The sequence below is a fragment of the Corythoichthys intestinalis genome, chromosome 15, assembly GCF_030265065.1.
Source record: "Corythoichthys intestinalis isolate RoL2023-P3 chromosome 15, ASM3026506v1, whole genome shotgun sequence".
Taxonomy (NCBI): domain Eukaryota; kingdom Metazoa; phylum Chordata; class Actinopteri; order Syngnathiformes; family Syngnathidae; genus Corythoichthys; species Corythoichthys intestinalis.
This window is the reverse complement of record NC_080409.1, coordinates 11,420,560-11,442,500: the sequence shown is the minus strand read 5'-3', so window position 1 is coordinate 11,442,500 and position 21,941 is coordinate 11,420,560. Positions and strand designations below refer to the sequence as shown.

General features: G+C 39.6%; 1 protein-coding gene across 2 annotated transcripts in view; it reads left to right on the top strand.

Moving 5' to 3' along the window:
• Positions 1-21,941, top strand: part of tmem63c (transmembrane protein 63C) — a 95,940-nt gene that overhangs the window by 34,544 nt on the left and 39,455 nt on the right. For both annotated transcript variants that reach the window (XM_057859656.1, XM_057859655.1), the window contains exons 2-8: positions 1-155; positions 9,651-9,730; positions 10,306-10,393; positions 10,493-10,530; positions 16,077-16,219; positions 20,634-20,685; positions 20,779-20,887. The exon at positions 1-155 is cut by the window's left edge and continues 71 nt beyond it. In XM_057859656.1, the coding sequence (XP_057715639.1) occupies positions 1-155; positions 9,651-9,730; positions 10,306-10,393; positions 10,493-10,530; positions 16,077-16,219; positions 20,634-20,685; positions 20,779-20,887 (665 nt within the window). The remainder of the gene's footprint in view (positions 156-9,650; positions 9,731-10,305; positions 10,394-10,492; positions 10,531-16,076; positions 16,220-20,633; positions 20,686-20,778; positions 20,888-21,941) is intronic.

Sequence of the window (21,941 nt, the reverse complement as noted above, 5' to 3'; positions counted from 1 at the left end):
TGGTGCCAAATGTCTCGGGTCTCCTGGACTTGGCAGGCAATGACAACGGCACAGCTGAGAGATGCTTCCGGGCACACTCTCGCAGCAGTGTCCTCCAGGGTCTCCCCTTTGGAGGGATACCCACGGTCCTGGCCATCAACGTGGTACTGTGGATGGTGAGCATTTTCGTACTTATTACTGCTTATGGAATTAAATTAACTAATGAATTAGTTTGACAATGATGACATATGTATATGGTGGAACCTGAAAAAGTGAAAAACATTTCACTTTTGTTAAGAGAGCAACTAAAGGGTTACATGTGCCTTTATGTTTGTTTGTTTGTTTGTTTGTTGGAGTATTTGTATGTGAGGCTACCGTAGAATGATACAAAGAACAACTGGAAAAAGAGGATAACCAGTGTTGTTAATAACGGCGTTAGAATATAACGGCATTGCTAACGGTGTTATTTTTTTCAGTAGTGAGTAATCTAATTAATTATTTTCTCATCTTGGCAACGCCGTTACCGTTACTGAGGATGTAAAGGCGTGCGTTAGTATGCGTTGCTACATTGGTTGAATGACGTGAGAAAGGTCTGAGAGACACGGACTCACGAAGATGAGAAAGCAGCGCGTGAGTGGGAAGGAAGGAAGGAAGTTGTGACGCTGTTGCAAACGCGATGCTATGTGGCTCCAATAATATCTAACTGTAGCCGATAGCCTACAAACTACGCCCACATGATGCAACGGTAGATATCACATGTGTATAGAACTAGATGCGAAATGACAGACACGGAGGCGTTAGCACATGTATAGAGCCTACCTACGTACCACGTACTCGCTGTATGGTTCCGCCCACTTGTCCGTCAAAACATAGTGTTAACCTGTTACGGCTACGTACATTTCTCCTATTTACGGCGTGTTTTTCTGCTCCTTAACATTAATAATCAAAATGGTGAAGGCGTGTGTGGCTGTTGGTTGCACTAACAGAGAAGATGGAAGGAGAGACTTGAAGTTTTACCGTATTCCGAGGGATCCAAAGAGGAGAGCGAAATGGACGGCTGCAATTCGACGTGAAAACTGAACACCAAAAAATCACCACAGACTATGTAGTAGTCATTTTATATCCGGTAAGATGCATTTAATATATATTTAGAGGGTTTTGGCCTGACAACCACAATTAAGATCATTGCTAGGCTAATCTCCGACAACATACGACGTAGTACGACATAGTTTCAAATTCAAGATGTTTGTGACTTCCCTTTCTTCCACCATCGTTATTTTTTGAATAATATTTAGCTGGTACCAAGTGAAAGAAACTGGCCTCGTCTACGGGGCTGACAAATAACCACAATTAAGATCATTGCGAGGCTAATCGCCGACAACATACAACGTAGTACGACATAGTTTCAAATTCAAGATGTTTGTGACTTCCCTTTCTTCCACCATCGTTATTTTTTGAATAATATTCAGCTGGTACCAAGTGAAAGAAACTGGCCTCGTCTACGGGGCTGACAAATAACCACAATTAAGATCATTGCTAGGCTAATCGCCGACAACATACACGTATGTATGTAGTGAGAGTGCTATCGCTAAACCATATAAACATTAAAAGCCTTAACTCCATTGACAAACGACATGAAATACATTAGACTTGACAGTGGATGTTAGCAATAACAAAAGATTTTGAATTGAAAATTTCGTAACTCACCTTTCCAAGCACAAGATAGATTCCTGCCGAATTTTCGTGGACGAGGACCTGTTTCACCCAACCAGCAACGAAGTATTTATAAGCCTCCAAGCTCTTGAAGTTTTTCATATTTTCGTGAGAATAGGCTGATTTAGTGTGGACAAGATAATTGTAAATATCTGCGTAGCAGATGTCAGGCAGACAGGGCGAAGACAGTGGGTCGAAAAACATCGATTTGGGCATCAAATATGGATCTGGCGACTGTATAGAATGAAGCTTTTCCTCATAACGCCTTTGATGCAACAGATCCAGTGAGTTTGCGGCATCAGAAAGCACCGGGTCTTCCATGAAATGCATTTTAAATTCCGCCATCAATTGAAAACAATGCTAATACAGAGTCAAAATGACGGACAAGTGGGCGGAACCATACAGCGAGCACGTGGTACGTGGGTAGGCTCTATAGAGAACTAGATGCGAAATGATAGACTCGCTGGCGTTAGTAAACAGCTGCCATCTTAAAGCAGTAGACTTCTCAGGAAGGCTCTGTTGTAGAGAACCTTCCTAGCAAATCTAAGTTTGTTTTTTTTTTAATCTAAAATACTCCTAAATACGCAAATCTTGACTTGAATCTATCTTTGAAGGATAAAACAGTTTTAAAACTTGCGCATGTCGAAAGTGGACAGGAGGTAACAAATGCAATAACGGGAGCAATTTTAACCATTTTAATGGCTGATTCACAACTTTAAATGACTTCCATACATAGTAACTAATTACTCTTACATTCAGGTAACTGAGTTACTAACTCAATTACTTTTTGGGAGAAGTAATTTGTAACTGCAATTAATTACTTTTTAAAGTAAGATTAACAAAACTAATGAGAACTATGCAACTAGAAATGGAACTTCATTGAGGATATGGCTGCTCAGTATGATATAAGTAACACCGTATATACTCACGTTTAGTTGCACCCTTAGTTTGTGTTAAAAAAGTAGGTCGAAACACAATAAGGGGGATTTTTTGGGGCAGATTGTTGGACCAAATTTCAATATCAATATGACTGAAACAATTAAAACATGGTACATTTTAGCACTATTAGACATCCAATCCGCTCCCACTTCAAACGGATTGGACATCTATGGCCATCAGTGGCAGCCAGTGCCAGATAATGAGTTCATTATGCGGCATTTCATGTCATTTCCTATTGATTTTTGGTCACTTCCTGTTGATTTTGGGGCCTTTACGGGTCACTTCCTGTTGATTTGAGGGCATTTGCAGGTCGTTTCCTTTTGATTTTGGGCTTCTGAAAATGAAGTGACTCAAGAATGTCCCCAAATGAATATGAAGTGACCTAAAATCAACAGGAAGTAACTTTAGATGCCCTAAAATGAACAGGAAGTGACTTGTATATGTCCACTAAAGACTGGCTGTGAATGCTCTGGTTTCATTACCATTGACGGCGCTAGACGTCCAATTAAGTCAAAATAAATTGGGTGTCTATGGCGATCAGTGGCTGCCAGTACCAGGCAACGAGTTCCTTTTGGGGCATTTCACGTCATTTCCTGTTGATTTTCCGTCACTTCCTGTTGATTTTGGGGCATTTACCGGTCACTTCCTGTTAATTTTGGGTTGCTTAAAAAGGAAATGACTCAAGAATGTCCCCAAATGAATAGGAAGTGACTTGTACATGCCCACATAAGACTGGCTGTGAACGCTCTGGGTTCAGTAACATTGACGGCACTAGACGTCCAATCCAGTCAAAATGAATTGGATGTCTTGTGCCATAAGCAGCAGCCGATACTAAGCAACGAGTTAATTTTAGGGCATCTAACATAATTTCCTGTTGATTTTTGGTCACTTCCTATTTATTTTGGGGCATTTGCAGGTCACTTCTGGTTAATTTGGGGTTTCTGAAAAGAAAGTGATTCAAGAATGTCCCCAAATGATTAAGAAGTGTCTAAGAATCAGCAGGAATTCACCTTTAAAGTGCATGTGACACGAAAAAGCATGTTTATTTCATAATACACGCGATATTTTATGCTCCTGAATGATATGGACCGCTTGGATGTGTGTGGAAGCGATCGCTATGTTTATTTAGTTTTTTGAATCCCGCGCCATGAAAATGAGTGACTTCCGGCTTCGGTCTTGCATTGAGGAGGAAGGCGCTGTGATGTGTGATGTTCACTATACAGCGTACTGTTGTGTATGAGGACGAAGGATTCAGTTGATTTTGCGGATTAATACGTTTATTTTTCGCATCACGCCAGCCAAACGGCTGCAGAAAAATCATTCTGTATGAGGGAGAGGCGTATGCGCCTTTTTGGAGTTTTAAAAGGTTCCCATTCACCGTGGATATTGGCCAAAACAAGCCCGACTACAGTGGGACCATTGGACTTAGGAGGAAGTGAGTAAACATCTTGTTTAGTATTATGTCAAATATTAATGCAGCTATTACAAAGTAAACACTACAAACTTTCTTTAAATAAAGGACTACTTAGTTTGATCATTGACAGGCATGTAAAAAGCTCTCCTCATGCACATTAGCACGTTAGCTGCACAACAACTGCAGCCACCCTCCTCCGGGGAACGAACTGTAAATTGCTCTCCGCCGGGCGGTTTGCCGATCCGCGAAGACAATCGACAACTCAGTCATAATGTCAAATAATCCAGGCGAGTTATGTGTGATTTTCCGCTTCGAAGACTTTGAAACATCACTCTGTTCGGGTTAGCATGTCGGCTAGCTGTCACGCCTTTTGGTTTGTTTACATTCTCCAAAGCCGGGGAAGGGAAATGACATACAGTATGTCCGATTTAGGTGTCATAAAATATCGTTCGGGAGGTGCGACAGTAAAGGTGAAGTCGACAGTTTTGACCATTATGGAGTAATTTTGCCATGTCGTCCTGAATAAATGAATTTTTGTTATTTCATATTCCATTTAGCACAAGACTGTTATTTGTGTCATGACCATGCCGTTTATTTAGCAATTGGGGAAAATACTTACAGTGACATTTTGCAGCTCTCTTCGTCGCGTTTTCCTCGTTGTGAATAGTTCCCCCTCGACGGGCTGACTGGTCCTTCTCAAGCCATTTATATAGCTATTGGGGATAAATACTTGGATAAAAAGAATATCCTGTAAAAATATTGGAGTTGAGAGACTGAAACAATGACGTTTTGCGGCTCTCTTCGTCGCGTTTTCCTCGTTCTGAATAATTCCCCCTCAGTGGGCTGAATAGTAAAACCGATGAGCCCAGTCTACCGCTGACGTCATCCACCTGTTGGGGACGCTAAAGCCCTATAATGGTAGGCGTGGCTAATCAGCAGATTAAAAGACTAATTTCTCGTCATCTGCGCTTTGCTAAATTGTTGTATATAGTCGAATCGTCTCAAAATATGATTCTAATTCACATAATAATGCCATTTAAGACTTTTTTTCTCATGTCTTATGCTCTTTAAATGCCCTAAAATGAACAGGAAGTGACTTGTAAATGCCCAGAAAAAAACGCTCTGGTTTTGGTACCATTGACGGCGCTGGACATCCAACCCAGTCAAAATGAATTGGACATGTAGCGCTGTCAGAGGCAGCCATTTGAGTTTTATTTTGGGGTAATTCAGATCGTTTTCTGTTGATTTTCGGTCACTTCCTGTTGATTTTGGGGCATTTACGGTTGACTTCCTGTTGTTTTTTTGGGGAATTTACAGGTCACTTACTGTTGATTTTGGTTCACTGAAAAAGAAGTGACTCAAGAATGTCCCCAAATGAATAGGAATTGACTTGTAAATGTCCACAAATAACTAGCTGTGAATTCTCTGGTTTTAAGAGCATTGACGGCGCTAGACGTCCAATCCAGTCAAAATGAATTGGATGTCTAGCGCCATCAGTGGCAGCCATTGAGTTTAATTTTGGGGTATTTCAGGTCGTTTTCTGTTGATTTTGGGTTACTGAAAATTAAGTGAGTGAAGAATGTCCCCAAATGAATAGGAAGTGACTCAAAACCAACAGGAAGTAACTTGTAAATGCCCTAAAAGGAGCAGAAAGTGGCCTGTAAATGTCTTGGCAATTGGATGAATTTTCGTTCATTAGCTGCCGCCCGCCGAGTTCAAATGGATTGGACGTCTACGAGTGATAAGCTCATTCCAATTGACAGCAGAAGGATGAAAGTAGCTTGTTTCTCTGTTTATTAGTTGAATATCCTAGAATGATTTCCTGATAAGTGTTTAATCGCCATATCATGAGCTCATCATTATTGTGAGCCTTGCATTGCAAATCCTATCGTATCATAAGAAACCCAGTTTCTCGCCCCTATTTCTTACTGCCGTAACAATTACAGTGACATTTTAAATTGATCCCCCCCCCCCCCCCCCCCTTGGAATAAAAAAGTGTTTACAAGTGCACACGATGATATTTTCTTCCAGTTTGTCAGATAATAATAGGCTTCAGTAATCAGCTGTAGGCTAACTGGCTTCCGCCGTCGAGCCTTGTCAGGTTCCATTCTACTCCGATATCGGTCTCAATCTGCCACCTCCGCGATTTAATTGGCTCATTTCATCGCTGGCTGGTTGTCAAGGCAACACAGAGGCTTGAGCACTGTCTGTTAATGACAAGTATGAGTCAAAGCATGCTCCCCCCCAGGTGGCAGGAGCACGCCTCTGCATCAATTCCATCATCATAGAGAATAAATCATCTGAGGAATCAGAGGAGAGCGTGCCCACACATCAAGACAAAGCCAAATAAAACAACCGATAGCCCACAGACGTGAAGACCAAAGCAAGACAATTGAGAGATTACCTCGAAGTTTACTCGTATCAATGTAAAATCCCTGGCAAAAACGAGTTGTTTCATTTTGTTGAAAGGAAAAAAAAAAAGCAGATTGCAAACGTGACACAAAACAAAGGCTAGGTTCACACCGCAGGTCTTAATGCACAATTTCGATTTTTTTGTCTTATCTGTTTTTTGTTTTTTTTAGCGTGCCCGTTCAAGACTGCCTTTGTCCATTGAGCCCGTTCAAGTATTGCGCATGCGCACTAACTGGCAGTCCGACACGTGCAGAAGCATCAAAACAAATGACTATACATGCTAGCTGTACGTCATTCCAGGATGATAATATTTTGATTTCCAAAAAGAGGACACAAATAACAGACATTAATAATCCCCGTTTAGTCTTATATTCCAAGTTTATATGGATTGATAGAACGCATGCACGCGCTGTGCATGCATGACGCACACACATAAGGCATAAGGCCATGTAAGCAATGCTGAAATATTGCTCATTTGGCACACAGAAAGAAACTTATCTTTTTCTTCATTTTAAATTTTTTATGACTCTGGTCAGGCCCGCCTACTGTGTAAAAGCCGAGATCAAGCTAGGCGCTAATGCTAATGCACAGCTACCTCGCTACCGTTCTGCCTGCCGCACTCACTCTTTGCTCACGTCATTGCTGCATGAATTCCGATTTGGGAGACTTGACAGTTGAGACCGCAGCCACAGTCTGGAAAACTGTGGCCCAGACCGGATTCAAACCACATACGAAAGTGATGTAGTATTTGAAATGGTCCACTTCTGTATGACTTGTCAAGTTCAGACCGTCAAGTTAATGCCCCACTCGAATCAGAAAAACACGAAAAAAATCGGATTTGTGCAATAAGACGGTGGATCTTATACACTGCTGGCCAAAAGTATCGGCACCGCTGCAATTCTGTCAGATAATGCTCAATTTCTCCCAGAAAATGATTGCAATTACAAATGCTATGGCAGTAATATCTTCATTTATTTTGCTTGCAATGAAAACACAAAAGAGAATGAAAAATACATTAAATCGTTATCATTTTACACAAAACTCCAAAAATGGGCCGGACAAAAGTATTGGCACTCTAAGCCTAATACTTGGTAGCACAACCTTTAGAAAAAAATAACTGCGAACAACCACTTCCGTTATCGGTCACTGAGTTTCTTACAATGCTCTGCTGGAATTTTAGACCATTCATATTTGGCCAACTGCTCTAGGTCTCTGAGATTTGAAGGGTGCCTTCTCCAAACTGCCATTTCCAGATCTCTCCACAGGTGTTCTATGGGATTCCGGTCTGGACTCATTGCTGGCCACTTTAGAAGTGCTTTCTCTCAAACCAATTTCTAGTGCTTTTTGAAGTATGTTTTGGGTCATTGTCTTGCTGGAAGACCCATGACCTCTGAGGGAGACCCAGCTTTCTCACACTGGGCCCTACATTATGCTGCAAAATATGTTGGTAGTCTTCAGACTTCATAATACCATGGACACGGTCAAGCAGTCCAGTGCCAGAAGAAGCAAAGCAACCCCAAAATATCAGGGAACCTCCGCCATGTTTGATTGTTGGGGCCATGTTCTTTTCTTTGAAGGCCTTGTTTTTTCCCCTGTAAACTCAATGTTGATGCCCTTTCCCAAAAAGCTCTTCTTTTGTCTCATCTGACCAGGGAACATTCTTCCAAAACCTTTTTGCCTTTCTCAAGTAGGTTTTGGCAAACTCCAGCCTGGCTTTTTTATGTCTCTTGGTCAGAAGTAGGGTCTTCCTGGGTATCCTACCATAGAGTCCCTTTTTATTCAGACGCCGACAGTTAGTATGGGTTGACACTGTTGAACCCTCGGACTGCAGGACAGCTTGAACTTGTTTGGATGTTAGTCAAGGTACTTTATCCACCATCCGCACAATCTTTCGTTGAAATCTCTCGTCAAATTTTCCTTTACGTCCATGTCTAGGGAGGTTAGCCACAGTGCCATGGGCTTTAAACTTATTGATGACACTGCACAAGGTAGACACAGGAACATTGAAGTTTTTTTAGATGGACTTGTAGCCTTGAGATTGCCCATGCTTCCTCACAATTTTGCTTCTCAAGTCCTCAGACAGTTCTCTGGTCTTCTTTCTTTTCTCCATGCTCAATGTGGTACACACAAAGACACAGGACAGAGGTTGAGTCAACTTTAATCCATTTTAACTGGCTGCAAATGTGATTTAGCTATTGCCACCACCTGTTATGTGCCACAGGTCAGTAACAGGTGCTGTTAATTACACAAATTAGAGAAGCATCACATGATTTTTCAAAGGGTGCCAATAATATCCGGCCCATTTTGCGTGAGTTTTGTGTGAAATGATAATGATTTAATATTTTTGTTTTTGTGATTTTTCACATTCTCTTTTGTGTTTTTTCATTGCAAGCAAAATAAATAAAGATATTAGTTCCAAAGCATTTGTAATCGCAAACATTTTCTGGGAGAAATTGAGCATTATCTGACATAATCGCAGGGGTGCCAATACTTTTGCCCAGCAGTGTATGACCAAGCTGCTTAGCAATTGCTCAGTAACCCTGTCCAGCCTTGTAGAGGTCTACAATTCTGTCTGTAGTGTCTTTTTACAGCTCTTTGGTCTTGACCATGTTTGGAACTGGAGTCTTCCTGATTGTATGGGGTGGACAGGTGTTTAAATCTCACTAACCCTCTCAAACAGGTCAAAAAGTCAGACTCAAAAAGTCCGCCTCCACTCCCCTTATTAATCAGACTTTTTAAAGGCGAATAACAGGTCTTTGAGGCTCGCAATTCTAGCTAATGGACAGGTGTTCAAATACTTATTTGCAGCAGTATAATACAAATAAATTGTTAAAAAATCATACACTGTGATTTCTGGATTTTCTTTTCTTTAGCTTGTTTCTCACAGTGGACAAGCATCTACGATGAAAATTCCAAACCTGCCCATCATTTCTAGGTGGAAGAACTTCCAAAATCGTAGGGGTGTTAAAATACTTATTTTCCTCACGGTATTACAAAGCCTTGAAATATGAATGGCCCCATTTGTTTGTTTTTATGAGGTCAAACTCCTTTTAGTGTATACCATTGGGACAAATTAGACAGCAACATCATTAAAATCTTTTCAGGCGAATTAGTATCATTTGATGACTCAAGTCTAATGACTACGTTTCTGTGTTTATGCAAATTTTTGTTCTTGCGTAATTCTGCTTTCCAGTTCCTTTTGCTCATCTTCTCCTGCCTGAGGAAAGCTGCTTGGGATTACGGCCGCCTGGCTCTGCTGATGGACAATGACAGGTGAAGCAATGTTTTTCTTGAAATTTGTGTCTACTCCTTGTTCAACCAACATTCGTTACTTACAGGCGCTCCATTCAGTCTTCATGAGTCAGCTACTAGCTCCCTCTGCTGGTTATATAGGTGATGTTAAATGGATGAGTTGCTGCACATTTTTCACCTGAGCCCCAAAAGTCTGTTTTGAATGACAATTCGTGAGCTATTTTTTTCCCATGTACTTATTTATTTTATAATTGTTGACATTCAAAATCTAGATCAATGTAAGTGATTCACAAACTTAATGCAACACAGTTGATAATAATTTAATCACAGTTCTGGCCTTTGTTGCACATCAAATCATATGTTGCTTAAAAAGCATAATCATCATTTTCTTTGACATTTTCTTGATCAGCTTATTTTACAAAAATCATATATGGTTCCCTTGCCAATTAAACATATATATTCTAGTTTAAGATTTCCGTTGGTTTCGCCTAAGAATACTCTCAGTAGCTGGGGGGTAAAATCATTTAAACGTTATCGTTTTATTTTTCTAATGCGTGTTGAAATCCCTTATCATTTTGAACGTCGTCACACTTTAGCCTCACGTCCCTTTTCTACGGAGAACCGAGCGAGAAGGAGAAGTCACCCTCAGAGTCAAGCCCTTCTGACTCCGAAACCAAGGACATGGTGAGTTCTGCCTTATCGCCGATCATTTTACAAACGACTAATGGTAGACGATAATTTTTTGTTGTCAAAACTCACGGTCTGAATGTTTTATTGTTCTAGGGCTTCTGTTCATGGCTCACATCTCTTTACCATATGAAGTAAGTTGATCTCGACTTTGACTCCCTGCAGGGGCAGATCCACTAGAGTGGCAATGGGGGGGAAACTGCCACCCGAAAAGATAGGGTTGCCGCACCAGTCGGCACCGATGAAAACTTAAATTTGACATTTACTGCCATAAGTTAAGTGTTGGTGTCAGTGAGGGTCCTTATAATAACAATAATAACAATATATAAAAGTATATTTAATATATAGTATATATTAGAGGTGTGCGAAATTTCCGATTCTTTGATTATTCGCGATTCGGCCGTGGAAGATTCGAGAACGATTCAAAAACATCCAAATTCCGATTATTGAAATATGTTAAGTAAAGCGGAACTCGAACACAGTCAACGCGGTCTTCGGGACGCAATGAGGAACATCATGCTTGTCATTACCCGGGTAATGACAGTGCTCAACTCACGACTCTGGGCTTTTAAACTTTTTTTTTTTTTCCCCCTTTGTTTGGCTCGATTAATTATCATCTAACATATCGGAGAAAATGCGACAATAACAAAAAATACAATTAAACAATAGTTATGAGGTACGTAGATATCCGTGACTTTTTTACAGACACCATTTTTTTCATTGCGACGTAATTTGTTTAAAAGTTTAAAATATGCGAGTGAATAATTTTACAAAGTCGTTTTTTTTCTGTTTTTTTTAAATGAAATATTAGACATCAATTAATGATTCTAAGCTAAAAATGACAGACATTTTGAATAATAAATATAATTAATTACCTTCGTTTTATGGCTGGGTTGAAACAAAAGCGGTTGTGTGACGTCTGTAAACGGGGGTTCCCAGGGTAAAACGGACAAATTAAAAATAGTTCGGGGGCTTAATGCGCCAGGAATCTGCTATGGCAGCATATAGATATATTGTTCTATCAAACACAACATTTGTTTTGGCTTTAAATACAGCAGTTTCTTTCAAAGAAGGGTGCAAGAGCAGAAACCACTTTTTCAATCTTGTCTGTGTTTTCCGCCATATATAAGCATAAAAAATATAAAAACATACAATGGGGCAAATAAGTATTTAGTCAACCGCTAATTGTGCAAGTTCTCCCACTTGACAATATTAGAGAGGCCTGTAATTGTCAACATGGGTAAACCTCAACCATGAGAGACAGAATGTGGGAAAAAAAAAACAGAAAATCCCATTGTTTGATTTTTAAAGAAATGGAAAATAAGTATTTGGTCAATACCAAACGTTCATCTCAATACTGTTATGTACCCTTTGTTGGCAATAACGGAGGCCAAACGTTTTCTGTAACTCTTCACAAGCTTTTCACACACTGTTGCTGGTATTTTGGCCCATTCCTCCATGCAGATCTCCTCTAGAGCAGTGATGTTTTGGGGCTGTTGTTGGGCAACACAGACTTTCAGCTCCCTCCACAGATTTTCTATGGGGTTGAGATTTGGAGACTGGCTTGGCCACTCCAGGACCTTGAAATGCTTCTTACGAAGCCACACCTTTGTTGCCCTGGCTGTGTGTTTTGGATCATTATCATGCTGAAAGACTCAGCCACGTCTCATCTTCAATGCCATTGCTGATGGAAGGAGATTTTCTCTCAAAATCTCTAGATACATGGCCCCATTCATTCTCTCTTTACGCAGATCAGTCGTCCTGGTCCCTTTGCAAAAAAACAGCCCCAAAGCATGATGTTTCCACCCCCATGCTTCACAGTGGGTATGGTGTTCTTCGGATGCAATTTAGTATTCTTTCTCCTCCAAACACGAGAACCTGTGTTTCTACCAAAAAGTTCTATTTTAGTTTCATCTGACCATAACACATTCTCCCAGTTCTCTTCTGGATCATCCAAATGCTCTCTAGCGAACCGCAGATGGGCCTGGACGTGTACTTTCTTCAGCAGGGGGACACGTCTGGCAGTGCAGGATTTGAGTCCCTGGCGGCGCATTGTGTTACTGATAGTAGCCTTTGTTACTGTGGTCCCAGCTCTCTGTAGGTCATTCACTAGGTCCCCCTGTGTGGTTCTGGGATTTTTGCTCATCGTTCTTGTTATCATTTTGATGCCACGGGGTGAGATCATGCATGGAGCCCCAGATCGAGGGAGATTATCAGTGGTCTTGTATGTCTTTTTATTTTCTAATAATTGCTTCCACAGTTGATTTCTTTACACCAAGCGTTTTACCTATAGCAAATTCAGTCTTCCCAGCCTGGTGCAGGTCTACAATTTTGTCTCTGGTGTCCTTCGACAGCTTTTTGGTCTTTGCCATAGTGCAGTTTGGAGTGTGACTGACTGAGATTGTGGACAGGTGTCTTTATACCGATAATGAGTTAAAACAGGTGCCATTAATACAGGTAACGAGTGGAGCCTCGTTAGACCTCGTTAGAAGAAGTTAGACCTCTTGAACAGCCAGAAATCTTACTTGTTAGTAGGTGACCAAATACATATTTTCCACTCTAATTTGGAAATAAATTCTTTAAAAATCAAACAATGTGATTTTCTGTTGTTTTTCCCCCGTTCTAACTCTCATGGTTGAGGTTTGCTCATGTTGACAATTACAGGCCTCTCTAATCTTTTCAAGTAGGAGAACTTGCACAATCGGTGGTTGACTAAATACTTATTTTCCCCACTGTATGAAGCTAAATTTCTTATTATCAGTTTGTAAATGTCACTTGTGCCATTTTGTAGTGTCTACATACACTACGATTCAAATGTTTGGGGTCGCTTTGACCCCAAACTTTTGAACCGTAGTTTATGATTTCTTAGCTATCTTTGATTCAATATTGACGTAACAATCAATCCGTGTGGATGAGTATATCGATTTGTTAAGCACAATTGAATGTAATTTGATAGAAATGTAAAAAAAAATAAAAAAATAATTTATTTATTTATTTATTTTTTTTTTACATTTTACAAACAAAATATTGTTTTTTTTTTTTTTGTTGGTTTTTTTTTTTGGGTATCCCATTTTTTATTTTTTAAAATCAACAAAATTGTCACACAAATCAAAACTGACTTGTATTTTTGATTCCTTTAGGTAAATTGGAACTGATTGTGATTAATATCTTCATTTTGTATTAAATTAAACAAAGGCCTTTGAATCGAATCGTCGCAGAATATATCATTGTCCAAAGAATACTATCAAGAAATATTTGCCAACCCTCAAAAAGTTCCTGACCACCTCTCACAATTCTATAAATATTTTACAAGATCCACCCCTGACTCCCTGTCCTCAAAGCTGATGTCATCGTAAAATCTAAAGTCACGTTCTCGCTCATTGACAAGCAAAAACAAATAAGTCTGGCTCCTATAACCACTGGTGCCAAGGTTTCCCACTGAATATTTGCCGGACACTGACTGACATAACAGATTCCAGGTTGTAAAAAGTCATTTCCACGGTATTACGGTGGGGTTTGGCTGCCTGTTTTAGCTCTCGTGCTAGTTGCCAACTCTGAGAACCCTGGGAAATGTGTAAAGCCACCCTGAAAGTTCCTCGTGTGTGTGGGCTGTTGTGAGACCAGCATCCTTCTTCTTTTTTTAATTGTACTTTATATTCTCGGTTTTCCCAAACTTCCTGTCTGGTCACCACCAAACCAGTGGTGCCACAGCTTTGCTCTGGATGAGCGCGAATAGACAATACCTGCACACATCTTGATTGACATTTGTGTTTCTATTTAGAAACCCTTAATATTTTTGGGCTTTCCCTTCCGACCAGAGGTGGGTAGAGTAGCCAGAAATTTGACTCAAATAAGGGTAACGTTATTTCAAAATAAGATTACTCCTGAAAAAAATAAAAGTACTCATCTCAAAAACGTACTCAACCACAAGTATTCAATTAAAAATATACTCAAGTAATGAGTAAAGTTGTGAGAAACTGCTTACAATTAGTGCTGCAACAATTAATCGATTAAATTGAGTAATTTGATTGGAAAAAGGCTTCGAATCAAATTTTGCTGCTTCGAGGATTCATTTAATTAGATTGGCGTTGTAATGGTTTGTTTTCAAAGTGTTTGCATTTAGTTTTATTGATTTGGGGTGATACATTGCCCTCTATTGGAATTTGACATGACTCATCTAACATGGCTGAATCAAGTTGCTCCCTGTTAAGACCAACATAAGGTTATAAGTTTTTTTTTTAGCTAATATGATTGTTTATGCATTCGTAATTTAGAAGTATATTTAGCAGTTGTTTTTTTTTTGTGGGAATATGCGTTTGAACAATTTGTTAAGAGCATTGTTAAAAAAAAATAAAAATTAGCATTTCATAGCAGGGCTCCAGACTAAGATTTTTTTACTAGAAGCACAGTGGCCCCTAACTTGAAATTTTAGTGGCACCAGCAGAAGATTCAGGTGCACACACTGTAAATCGATATGCAAAGTTTTCCTCAAATTTTCAGTGTTAAACCGATAATATTACAAACCAATTGGCACAGTGGCCGTGTGGTTGGCACGTCCACCTCACAGTTCTCGCCTCACAATCTGGGCCTCCGGCCTTCCTGTGTGGAGTTGGCATGTTCTCCCCGTGCCTGTGTGGGTTTTCTTCGGGGACTCCGGTTTCACCTCGTCAAGAATCTGCAATGGACAAGGTGTCAAGAGTCAAGAATTTGCATTGGACAAGGTGATGATGCTGGAACATTTGTTTGGTGCTGTTCAAATGAGATTTACAAAGATGACTGCCTGAGGAAAACATCAAAATTCCCTCAGTCCTTGATGATAAGGGGCCGCATGTCATGCAAAGGCACCGGGGAGATGGCTGTAGTTAAATCTTCAATAATTGCACAAGTTTACATTGAAATTTTAGACAGCTTTCTTATGCCTTCAATTGAAAATGTGTTTGTCATTTTCCAAGATGACGATGCATCATGCCACAGAGCTAAAACTGTTATAGCATTCCTTGGAGAAAGACTAATCCAGTCAATGTCATGGCCTGCAAATTGCCCAGATCTCAACCCTATTGAAAACCTGTGATGGAAATTGAAAAAATGGTCCACAGTAAGGCTCCGACCTGCAAGGATGATCTGGCAACTGCAATCAAAGAGAGTTGGCCCCAAATTGATGAAGAGACTGCAAGCTGTCATAAAAGCCAGAGGTGGTGCTACTAACACTAGAGATGTGGGATTTTGATTGTTATTTCTTTGTTTCTCATGATTCCATATTTTTCCTCAGAATGGAGTGATTCCATAAATTTTTCCCTGCACTTGCTCTATAAAAGTAACATTTACTGACCACCACAATGGTTTTTATTCATTTCTTTTAGTGTTTCTGAATGATAAAGAGTTGCACTTTTAAACTATTTCATTATTTTTTTCAAGCTTTTTATCTGAGTTTGTTCTACACGATAAAATGTCTGAGTGAGTGCTCGTCCGAGGTTGGTGATTCTATACTTTTTGCTCGGGCTTGTAGAATAAAATTAAAGGTAGTGTAGCCCAAAGTAGCAGTAGTAACAGTAGCATTTCTTCTCCAGAAATCTCGGAAGTACATTTTTCTCAAAAAAATTTCAAGTAAATGTAATGGAGTAAATGTAACGTGTTACTACCCAGCTCTGCCTCTGACGCAGTTGTCGCCTTTTTTCTGCAGGGACGAGGAGATCCGCAGCAAGTGTGGCGTCGATGCCGTGACTTATTTGTCATTCCAGCGCCACATCATCCTGCTCATGACCGTGGTGTGCCTGCTGTCTTTGGCAGTGATCCTACCAATCAACTTCTCCGGGAATCTCTTGGGTATTTTGGCTCTTATATGTTGGATTAAAAATGTTTCGGGCAGTGTTGGAATTAACATTCGTTACGTTACATGACGAAACTACTCTTTGCTGTAATACGAACGTAACGCGTTACATTTTCTCATTCTATAACGGCCCTATCGATACAATACAAGCACTATTTATGTTACGCGATGCAAGTGAAAATTCTCCCCCTGCAGTGCTGTAGCATGTGAGTCGATACGTCAAATTCCAGACGTCTTTGCTACTCTGTGTTGACAGCTTTGTGCTCTCATACTAGCCTCGGAGTCCATATAGCTCTTGTCACTTGTCTCTAACACAGTGCTTCTCAATTATTTTTTGTTGCCCCCGCCGCCACAGGAAGACGTAAACATTTCGTGCTCCCAAACTCTCTGCTGCCACTGTAAATAGTATCATTTGTCTATGAAGTTATTATTACTATAGGTACACCTTTGCATAACACTATGACCTTTTTAATATTGAAGAAAAAAAAAGTAATTTCAATAAGGTATTATAACTTTATTAACATTGTTTTATTTGTAACCGAAAAGAAAGTGCATCACTTTGCCTGAATTATTAGAAAAAAGTCACATCCAAACTGTAAAAATACACTCAAGGTACATTTTTTTTGGGCAATTTAATACTGAAAAATAAAAATGTGATGAAATCAATAAATAATAATCAATTCAAATTGATTAGCAACATTAACTCATGGGGACAATAGACCAGACAATTTGACCGAAAAAAACAAAACTTAATTGAACAAAAACGACAGTGTCATTGGACAGAGGGACAGTTTCATTTTTGCTACAGGCATTGGTATGCCACCTTATATGATGCTAACAGTGCTCGCTGGTTTACTGATGTAACACTGACAAAGCGAGATGATTGTTGACAATATTCGGCACGTTTTCGCTGGGAAAAAAATCAAGCGGCTTCTAAATATGACTGGGGTCTAATGTCTTTAAGTGACGTTTTATTTGATATGGCTTCCTGCTGTCCACTGCAAATATTTTTAGACAGATAAACAGATTGGTCTTTCCTCGTCTCGCCTGTACTAGTCACAGCCAAACGCTACATACGTTTTGTCATATTTTCTTGTCTTAGCTCTGATCATCAGGAAGTGACTGACAATCACTTCATGTTGATTACTTCCTGTTTATTTGGGTTAACAGAACAGGAAGTAACCCAATTATGGCCCAAAATCAACAGGAAGTGACCCAGAAATGCCCCAAAATGAACAAAGTACTCAAAATCAACTGAAAGTGAATTAAAATCACTTCCAGTTGATTTTGGGCCAATTTATGGGTCAGTTCCTGTTGAGTTTGGGTTACAGCAGTGATTAAAAATCAACATCAAATGACCTGAAATACGCCTAAATTCAACTCATCTGCTGCCATTGACCACTGTACAAGTCTAATCCCCTTCAAATGAACTAGACTTCTGTTAGGTTAAAATTCAATTAATTTCACAGAAGGATGAAAAGAACTTGTTAGGGCCCGAGCACCAAGTGTGCGAGAGCCCTATTGTAATGCACGGGATTATAATTCTTTTTTCAGGGCAAATGAAAATGGCCAATTTGGAGGCCTGAACATGCTCGAAAATCACTAAAGTTTTTGCACATGTATGCGTCTTTGCGTAAATTTAGTAATTTTGCAATGTCGCGAAAAAATTTAAGAAAATGGCTCAGTGACGACTCCTTAAATTTTTCAAAAAGGCCTCTCCTGTTAGGTTTTTTCAACATCGTAGAGCGATGAAATTTGGGGAGTGGATACCTTATGCAAAACTGCTTTAAAAAGTCTCTTGCACCCATATTCCAAACCCAACAGGAAATCGGGTATTTTGGATTAAATGTGAAATTTTTATTGGTTTTCAGGGTGCACATTTAAGACCTTGGCGCCTAGGGAGTTAGTTGGAACCTGCTCAAAATTGGTGAGACAGTTCATGAGACATATGAGATCTTATGTTGTCAAAATGGTGTTTTTATTCACGAGCCTGACCTGGGTGGGGTGCCAAAGTCGGCCATTTTTTTGGCAACATGCCAAATTCATTAAATGGCTAATAACTCCCTGATACAAGGTGCAGTCTTTTTCATATCTGGCATGTGTGAGAGGTATACCCAGCCTGAACACGGCTGCATTGAAATATTACCCATTAGGCCTGGCGCCCCCTAGTGGGGACAGGAAACACCCATTTTCACAAGACAGGCTCCTCCTCCAAGGTAAAAGAAAAAAAATCAATTGACCTCAAACCTGCATCAGGGTAGCCTTAAAACATGTGTTCAGGTGTCTGATGAGAAATATTGAGGTTTTGTTGAAGCAGAGGGGTCCAAACAGGAAAGTGAAAATGGCTGTCGCCATTTTGTCTTGCCACAAATTTTGAACAGTCATAACACAACATATCTGCACCAAACTTCCCATGTTTAGTGAGCGTCACACCCTGAAGGATCCTGTAGGGGTCATTTGCATCAACCCAACAGCGCCAACTAGTGGCAACAAAAAGTCACTCTTTTTACTTACACATGTCCTGTCCGTTTCATGTTGGCCATTGTAGATTCAAGACCTTTTGTTATACTACATTTTAAGCCCCATGTCCACATGTCTCTGTCTGTTGCGTTGACGACCCTTTGTCCGCCATTAAAAGGAAGTAGATTTTTTCAGGGACTTACTTGTAGAGCCACGGAATTGGGCACACTTGGTCGAATTTGCCCAATTTGAAGATTCATTTTGGTTTTGAATAAGGGCATGAATGCACAGCTCCGTACTGTCGGGCTGGGCGATATGGCCTTAAGTACGTATCATGATAAATTGAGCAGATTTACCTCGATAACGATAAATGACGATAAATTCGCCCAAGCGGACTGTTATATAATATGAAAATTTGAATCAATGCATGGAATACAAATTAAGTTTCTCGTTAAATTTATTTACCAGCTTTCAATTTAACAATTGCACATGCAGTCTAAACATTAGGTATTAAATTTTTTTTTATAAACAATAAGAATTCTAGTGTGAACATTTATAACAGCTTGTATGACTTGAAAAATGTACATTATCAATATGACGACTGTGCAAACATGTCATTCTAACACAAATCACTTGCAGCTTTAACAGTACACTTCAGACAACTTATTGGTAATGGCTGCTGTGACATAATTATTCAACACAAGTGTTTACGTCAAGGTTTCAGGTTTTTTTTTTCCAGAACATTTTTTAATACATGCACCCCCCACACAGACACAACCAGATAAAAGCTGTATTGCTCTGATGCCAATGAAACATTTAAGATTTTATGATGGCAGAATAAAGCAAACACATACAGAAAAATAGCTGTGGCCATTAAACTGTCATAATATATATAGGCTTTACTGTTGGATTATACTTTATGCTGAGTGCTTTACGATCATGAAAGCTATCAGAGAAATCACACAGAGATACCAAATAACGCGACATAATGATTGCTACATGAAGTCTGTGCCCAGTCCACTCATTAATTTCAGCCGTTTCGAAAAGGTTAGAGCCGCTATCCGACTCCATCACGTTCATTTGTACCGTCGCTTAGCTACCAGAAGAAAGCACTGAAAGCATCCTCTCCTGAAATCGTGAGAACCAGGGAGGACGGGGGTGAAAGCCCGTCTGGAACCCGCTAAGAGTTTACTTAATAAAGAGGCGAGTCTAGAGGGGAACGATCTGTCACCTCCCTGACCTGCGTGACGTCCGAGTTGTGCCAAACTTCGAGGGCCCGTTCAGTCCTGCTTGCAGGCGTAATTTTTCTGTTTATTACTTTTCTAGCAAAATATTGTAGAATTATTTTCTGACCCATTTATCGATAATTGTTGTCTCGCCATATTGTGATATCGTTATCGGGAGCTTTGTATCGCAAATCGTATCGTATCGCTAGTATGCATAGTGCATATGAAGTCAATTCAGAGGGTTTCCAAAATAGATTTATGAGTAGATTTTTCCTTTTTTTTCTCCTCTCAACATACTGTACACACGAAGGCATCAAAGGGCGGGGGTCGCACCAACTCAGTTGCTAAATGGCAGTGAAAAGGCCTTTTGGCAGTTGTGTTTATTTTATCGGAAATGTTGAGCAAGGCATTTTAAAATAAGATGAAGACGGCATCCATTTTGGGGTCTCTGCTGAGCTGCGTAGTCCACACAGCCGCTTTATTGCTGCTGACTGCCATCTCACAGAGCAGCCATTAGACAAACAGTCATTAGCTGACACACTGCCATAGCAACAAGAGCCACCAAATTAAGAACGAGTAACTTTAAATGTTAGAAATGTCGCTCGGATGATGAAATCGCTCGCAAAGTCTCTGAAAATAGTAAAGGTGGCCTCACCCAAATGAGGAGGTTTCCTTTCAGCCCAATTAAAATGTTTCTCTTTGTCATGTTTCGTTATTTTTACAGGAGACAGCCCTGAGAACTTCGGAAGAACAACACTGGCTAATGTTAGCGCGAAGTAAGTCCAACACTGTGTGCTTGACAGCTCATCTTGTATAAACCATGAAATGGATAGTTCGCAGTATAACAGTGTTTTTTTTTGGTCGCGCAGGGACAGCTTCCTGTGGCTGCACGCCATATTTGCGTTAGTTTACTTCATCATCACGTTCCTATGTATGGCTCACCACTCCATACGGCTGCAGTACAGAGAAGATGAGAAGGTCAGTTAATGTATTGTTTTATAAATGCTTAAAGTGTGAGTGTCAAACTCATTAGTTGGTTTTGCGGTCCACATATATGGTAATTAAATCTCATATGGGCCAGACTAGTTTATTTTTGGCCAAATACCGTAATTTTCGGACTATAAACTGCCACTTTTTTCCTTCATTTTGGATCCTGTGGCTTATAGTCCAGTGTGGCTTATTTGTTAATTTATTTGGGTTAATATGTAACACATGCCTCCTAGCATGCATTGCAGCGCTACATATGTAAATAACAATCAAAATTCATGTTCTGTGCCTATTATTTATTCAGTTATTGCAGTAGTTGTTTCATTAATTGCTAGTTATGGTATTTGGTAACACTTTATTTGACAGCGGCATCATAAGACCATAAGACAATCATAATTATGACATGACACTATCATGGGTATTACTCAGTGACATCTGTCATTAGCATAAGTGTCATCCAGCAAATTATGTCACTAACTCCATTTAAGTCCAGCTCGGATCTTTTACATCCATTCAAAAGTGAGATAATTTGTTGGATAACACTAAATGACATCTGTTATAAGCATTCATTAATGCTCATGACAGTGTCATGTCATATTTATGATTGTCTTATGACAGTCTTATGGTGCCACTGTCAAATAAAGTGTTACCAAATCCCATAACTAACAATTAATGCAGTGCTTCTCAATTATTTTCTGTCAACCCCCCCCAAGGAAGACGTAAATGTTTCGCGCCCCCCCAAACTCTCTGCCGCCACTGTAAATAGTATAATTTGTCTATAAAATTATTATTATAAATGCGCATCTGCCTAACATTGTGTCCTTTTTTTCTAATAAAGAAAAAAAAGTAACATAGATCAACTTATAATAAAGTATAACTTTATTAACATTGTTTTGTTTATAACAGAGAAGACTTGACGTGCATCAATTTGCCTGAATTTAAAAAAAGTCACATCCAAACTGTAAAAAATACACTCAATGTACATTTTTGACCATTTGATACAGAAAAATAAAATCAGTAAATAATAACAAGGTAAAATTCATTA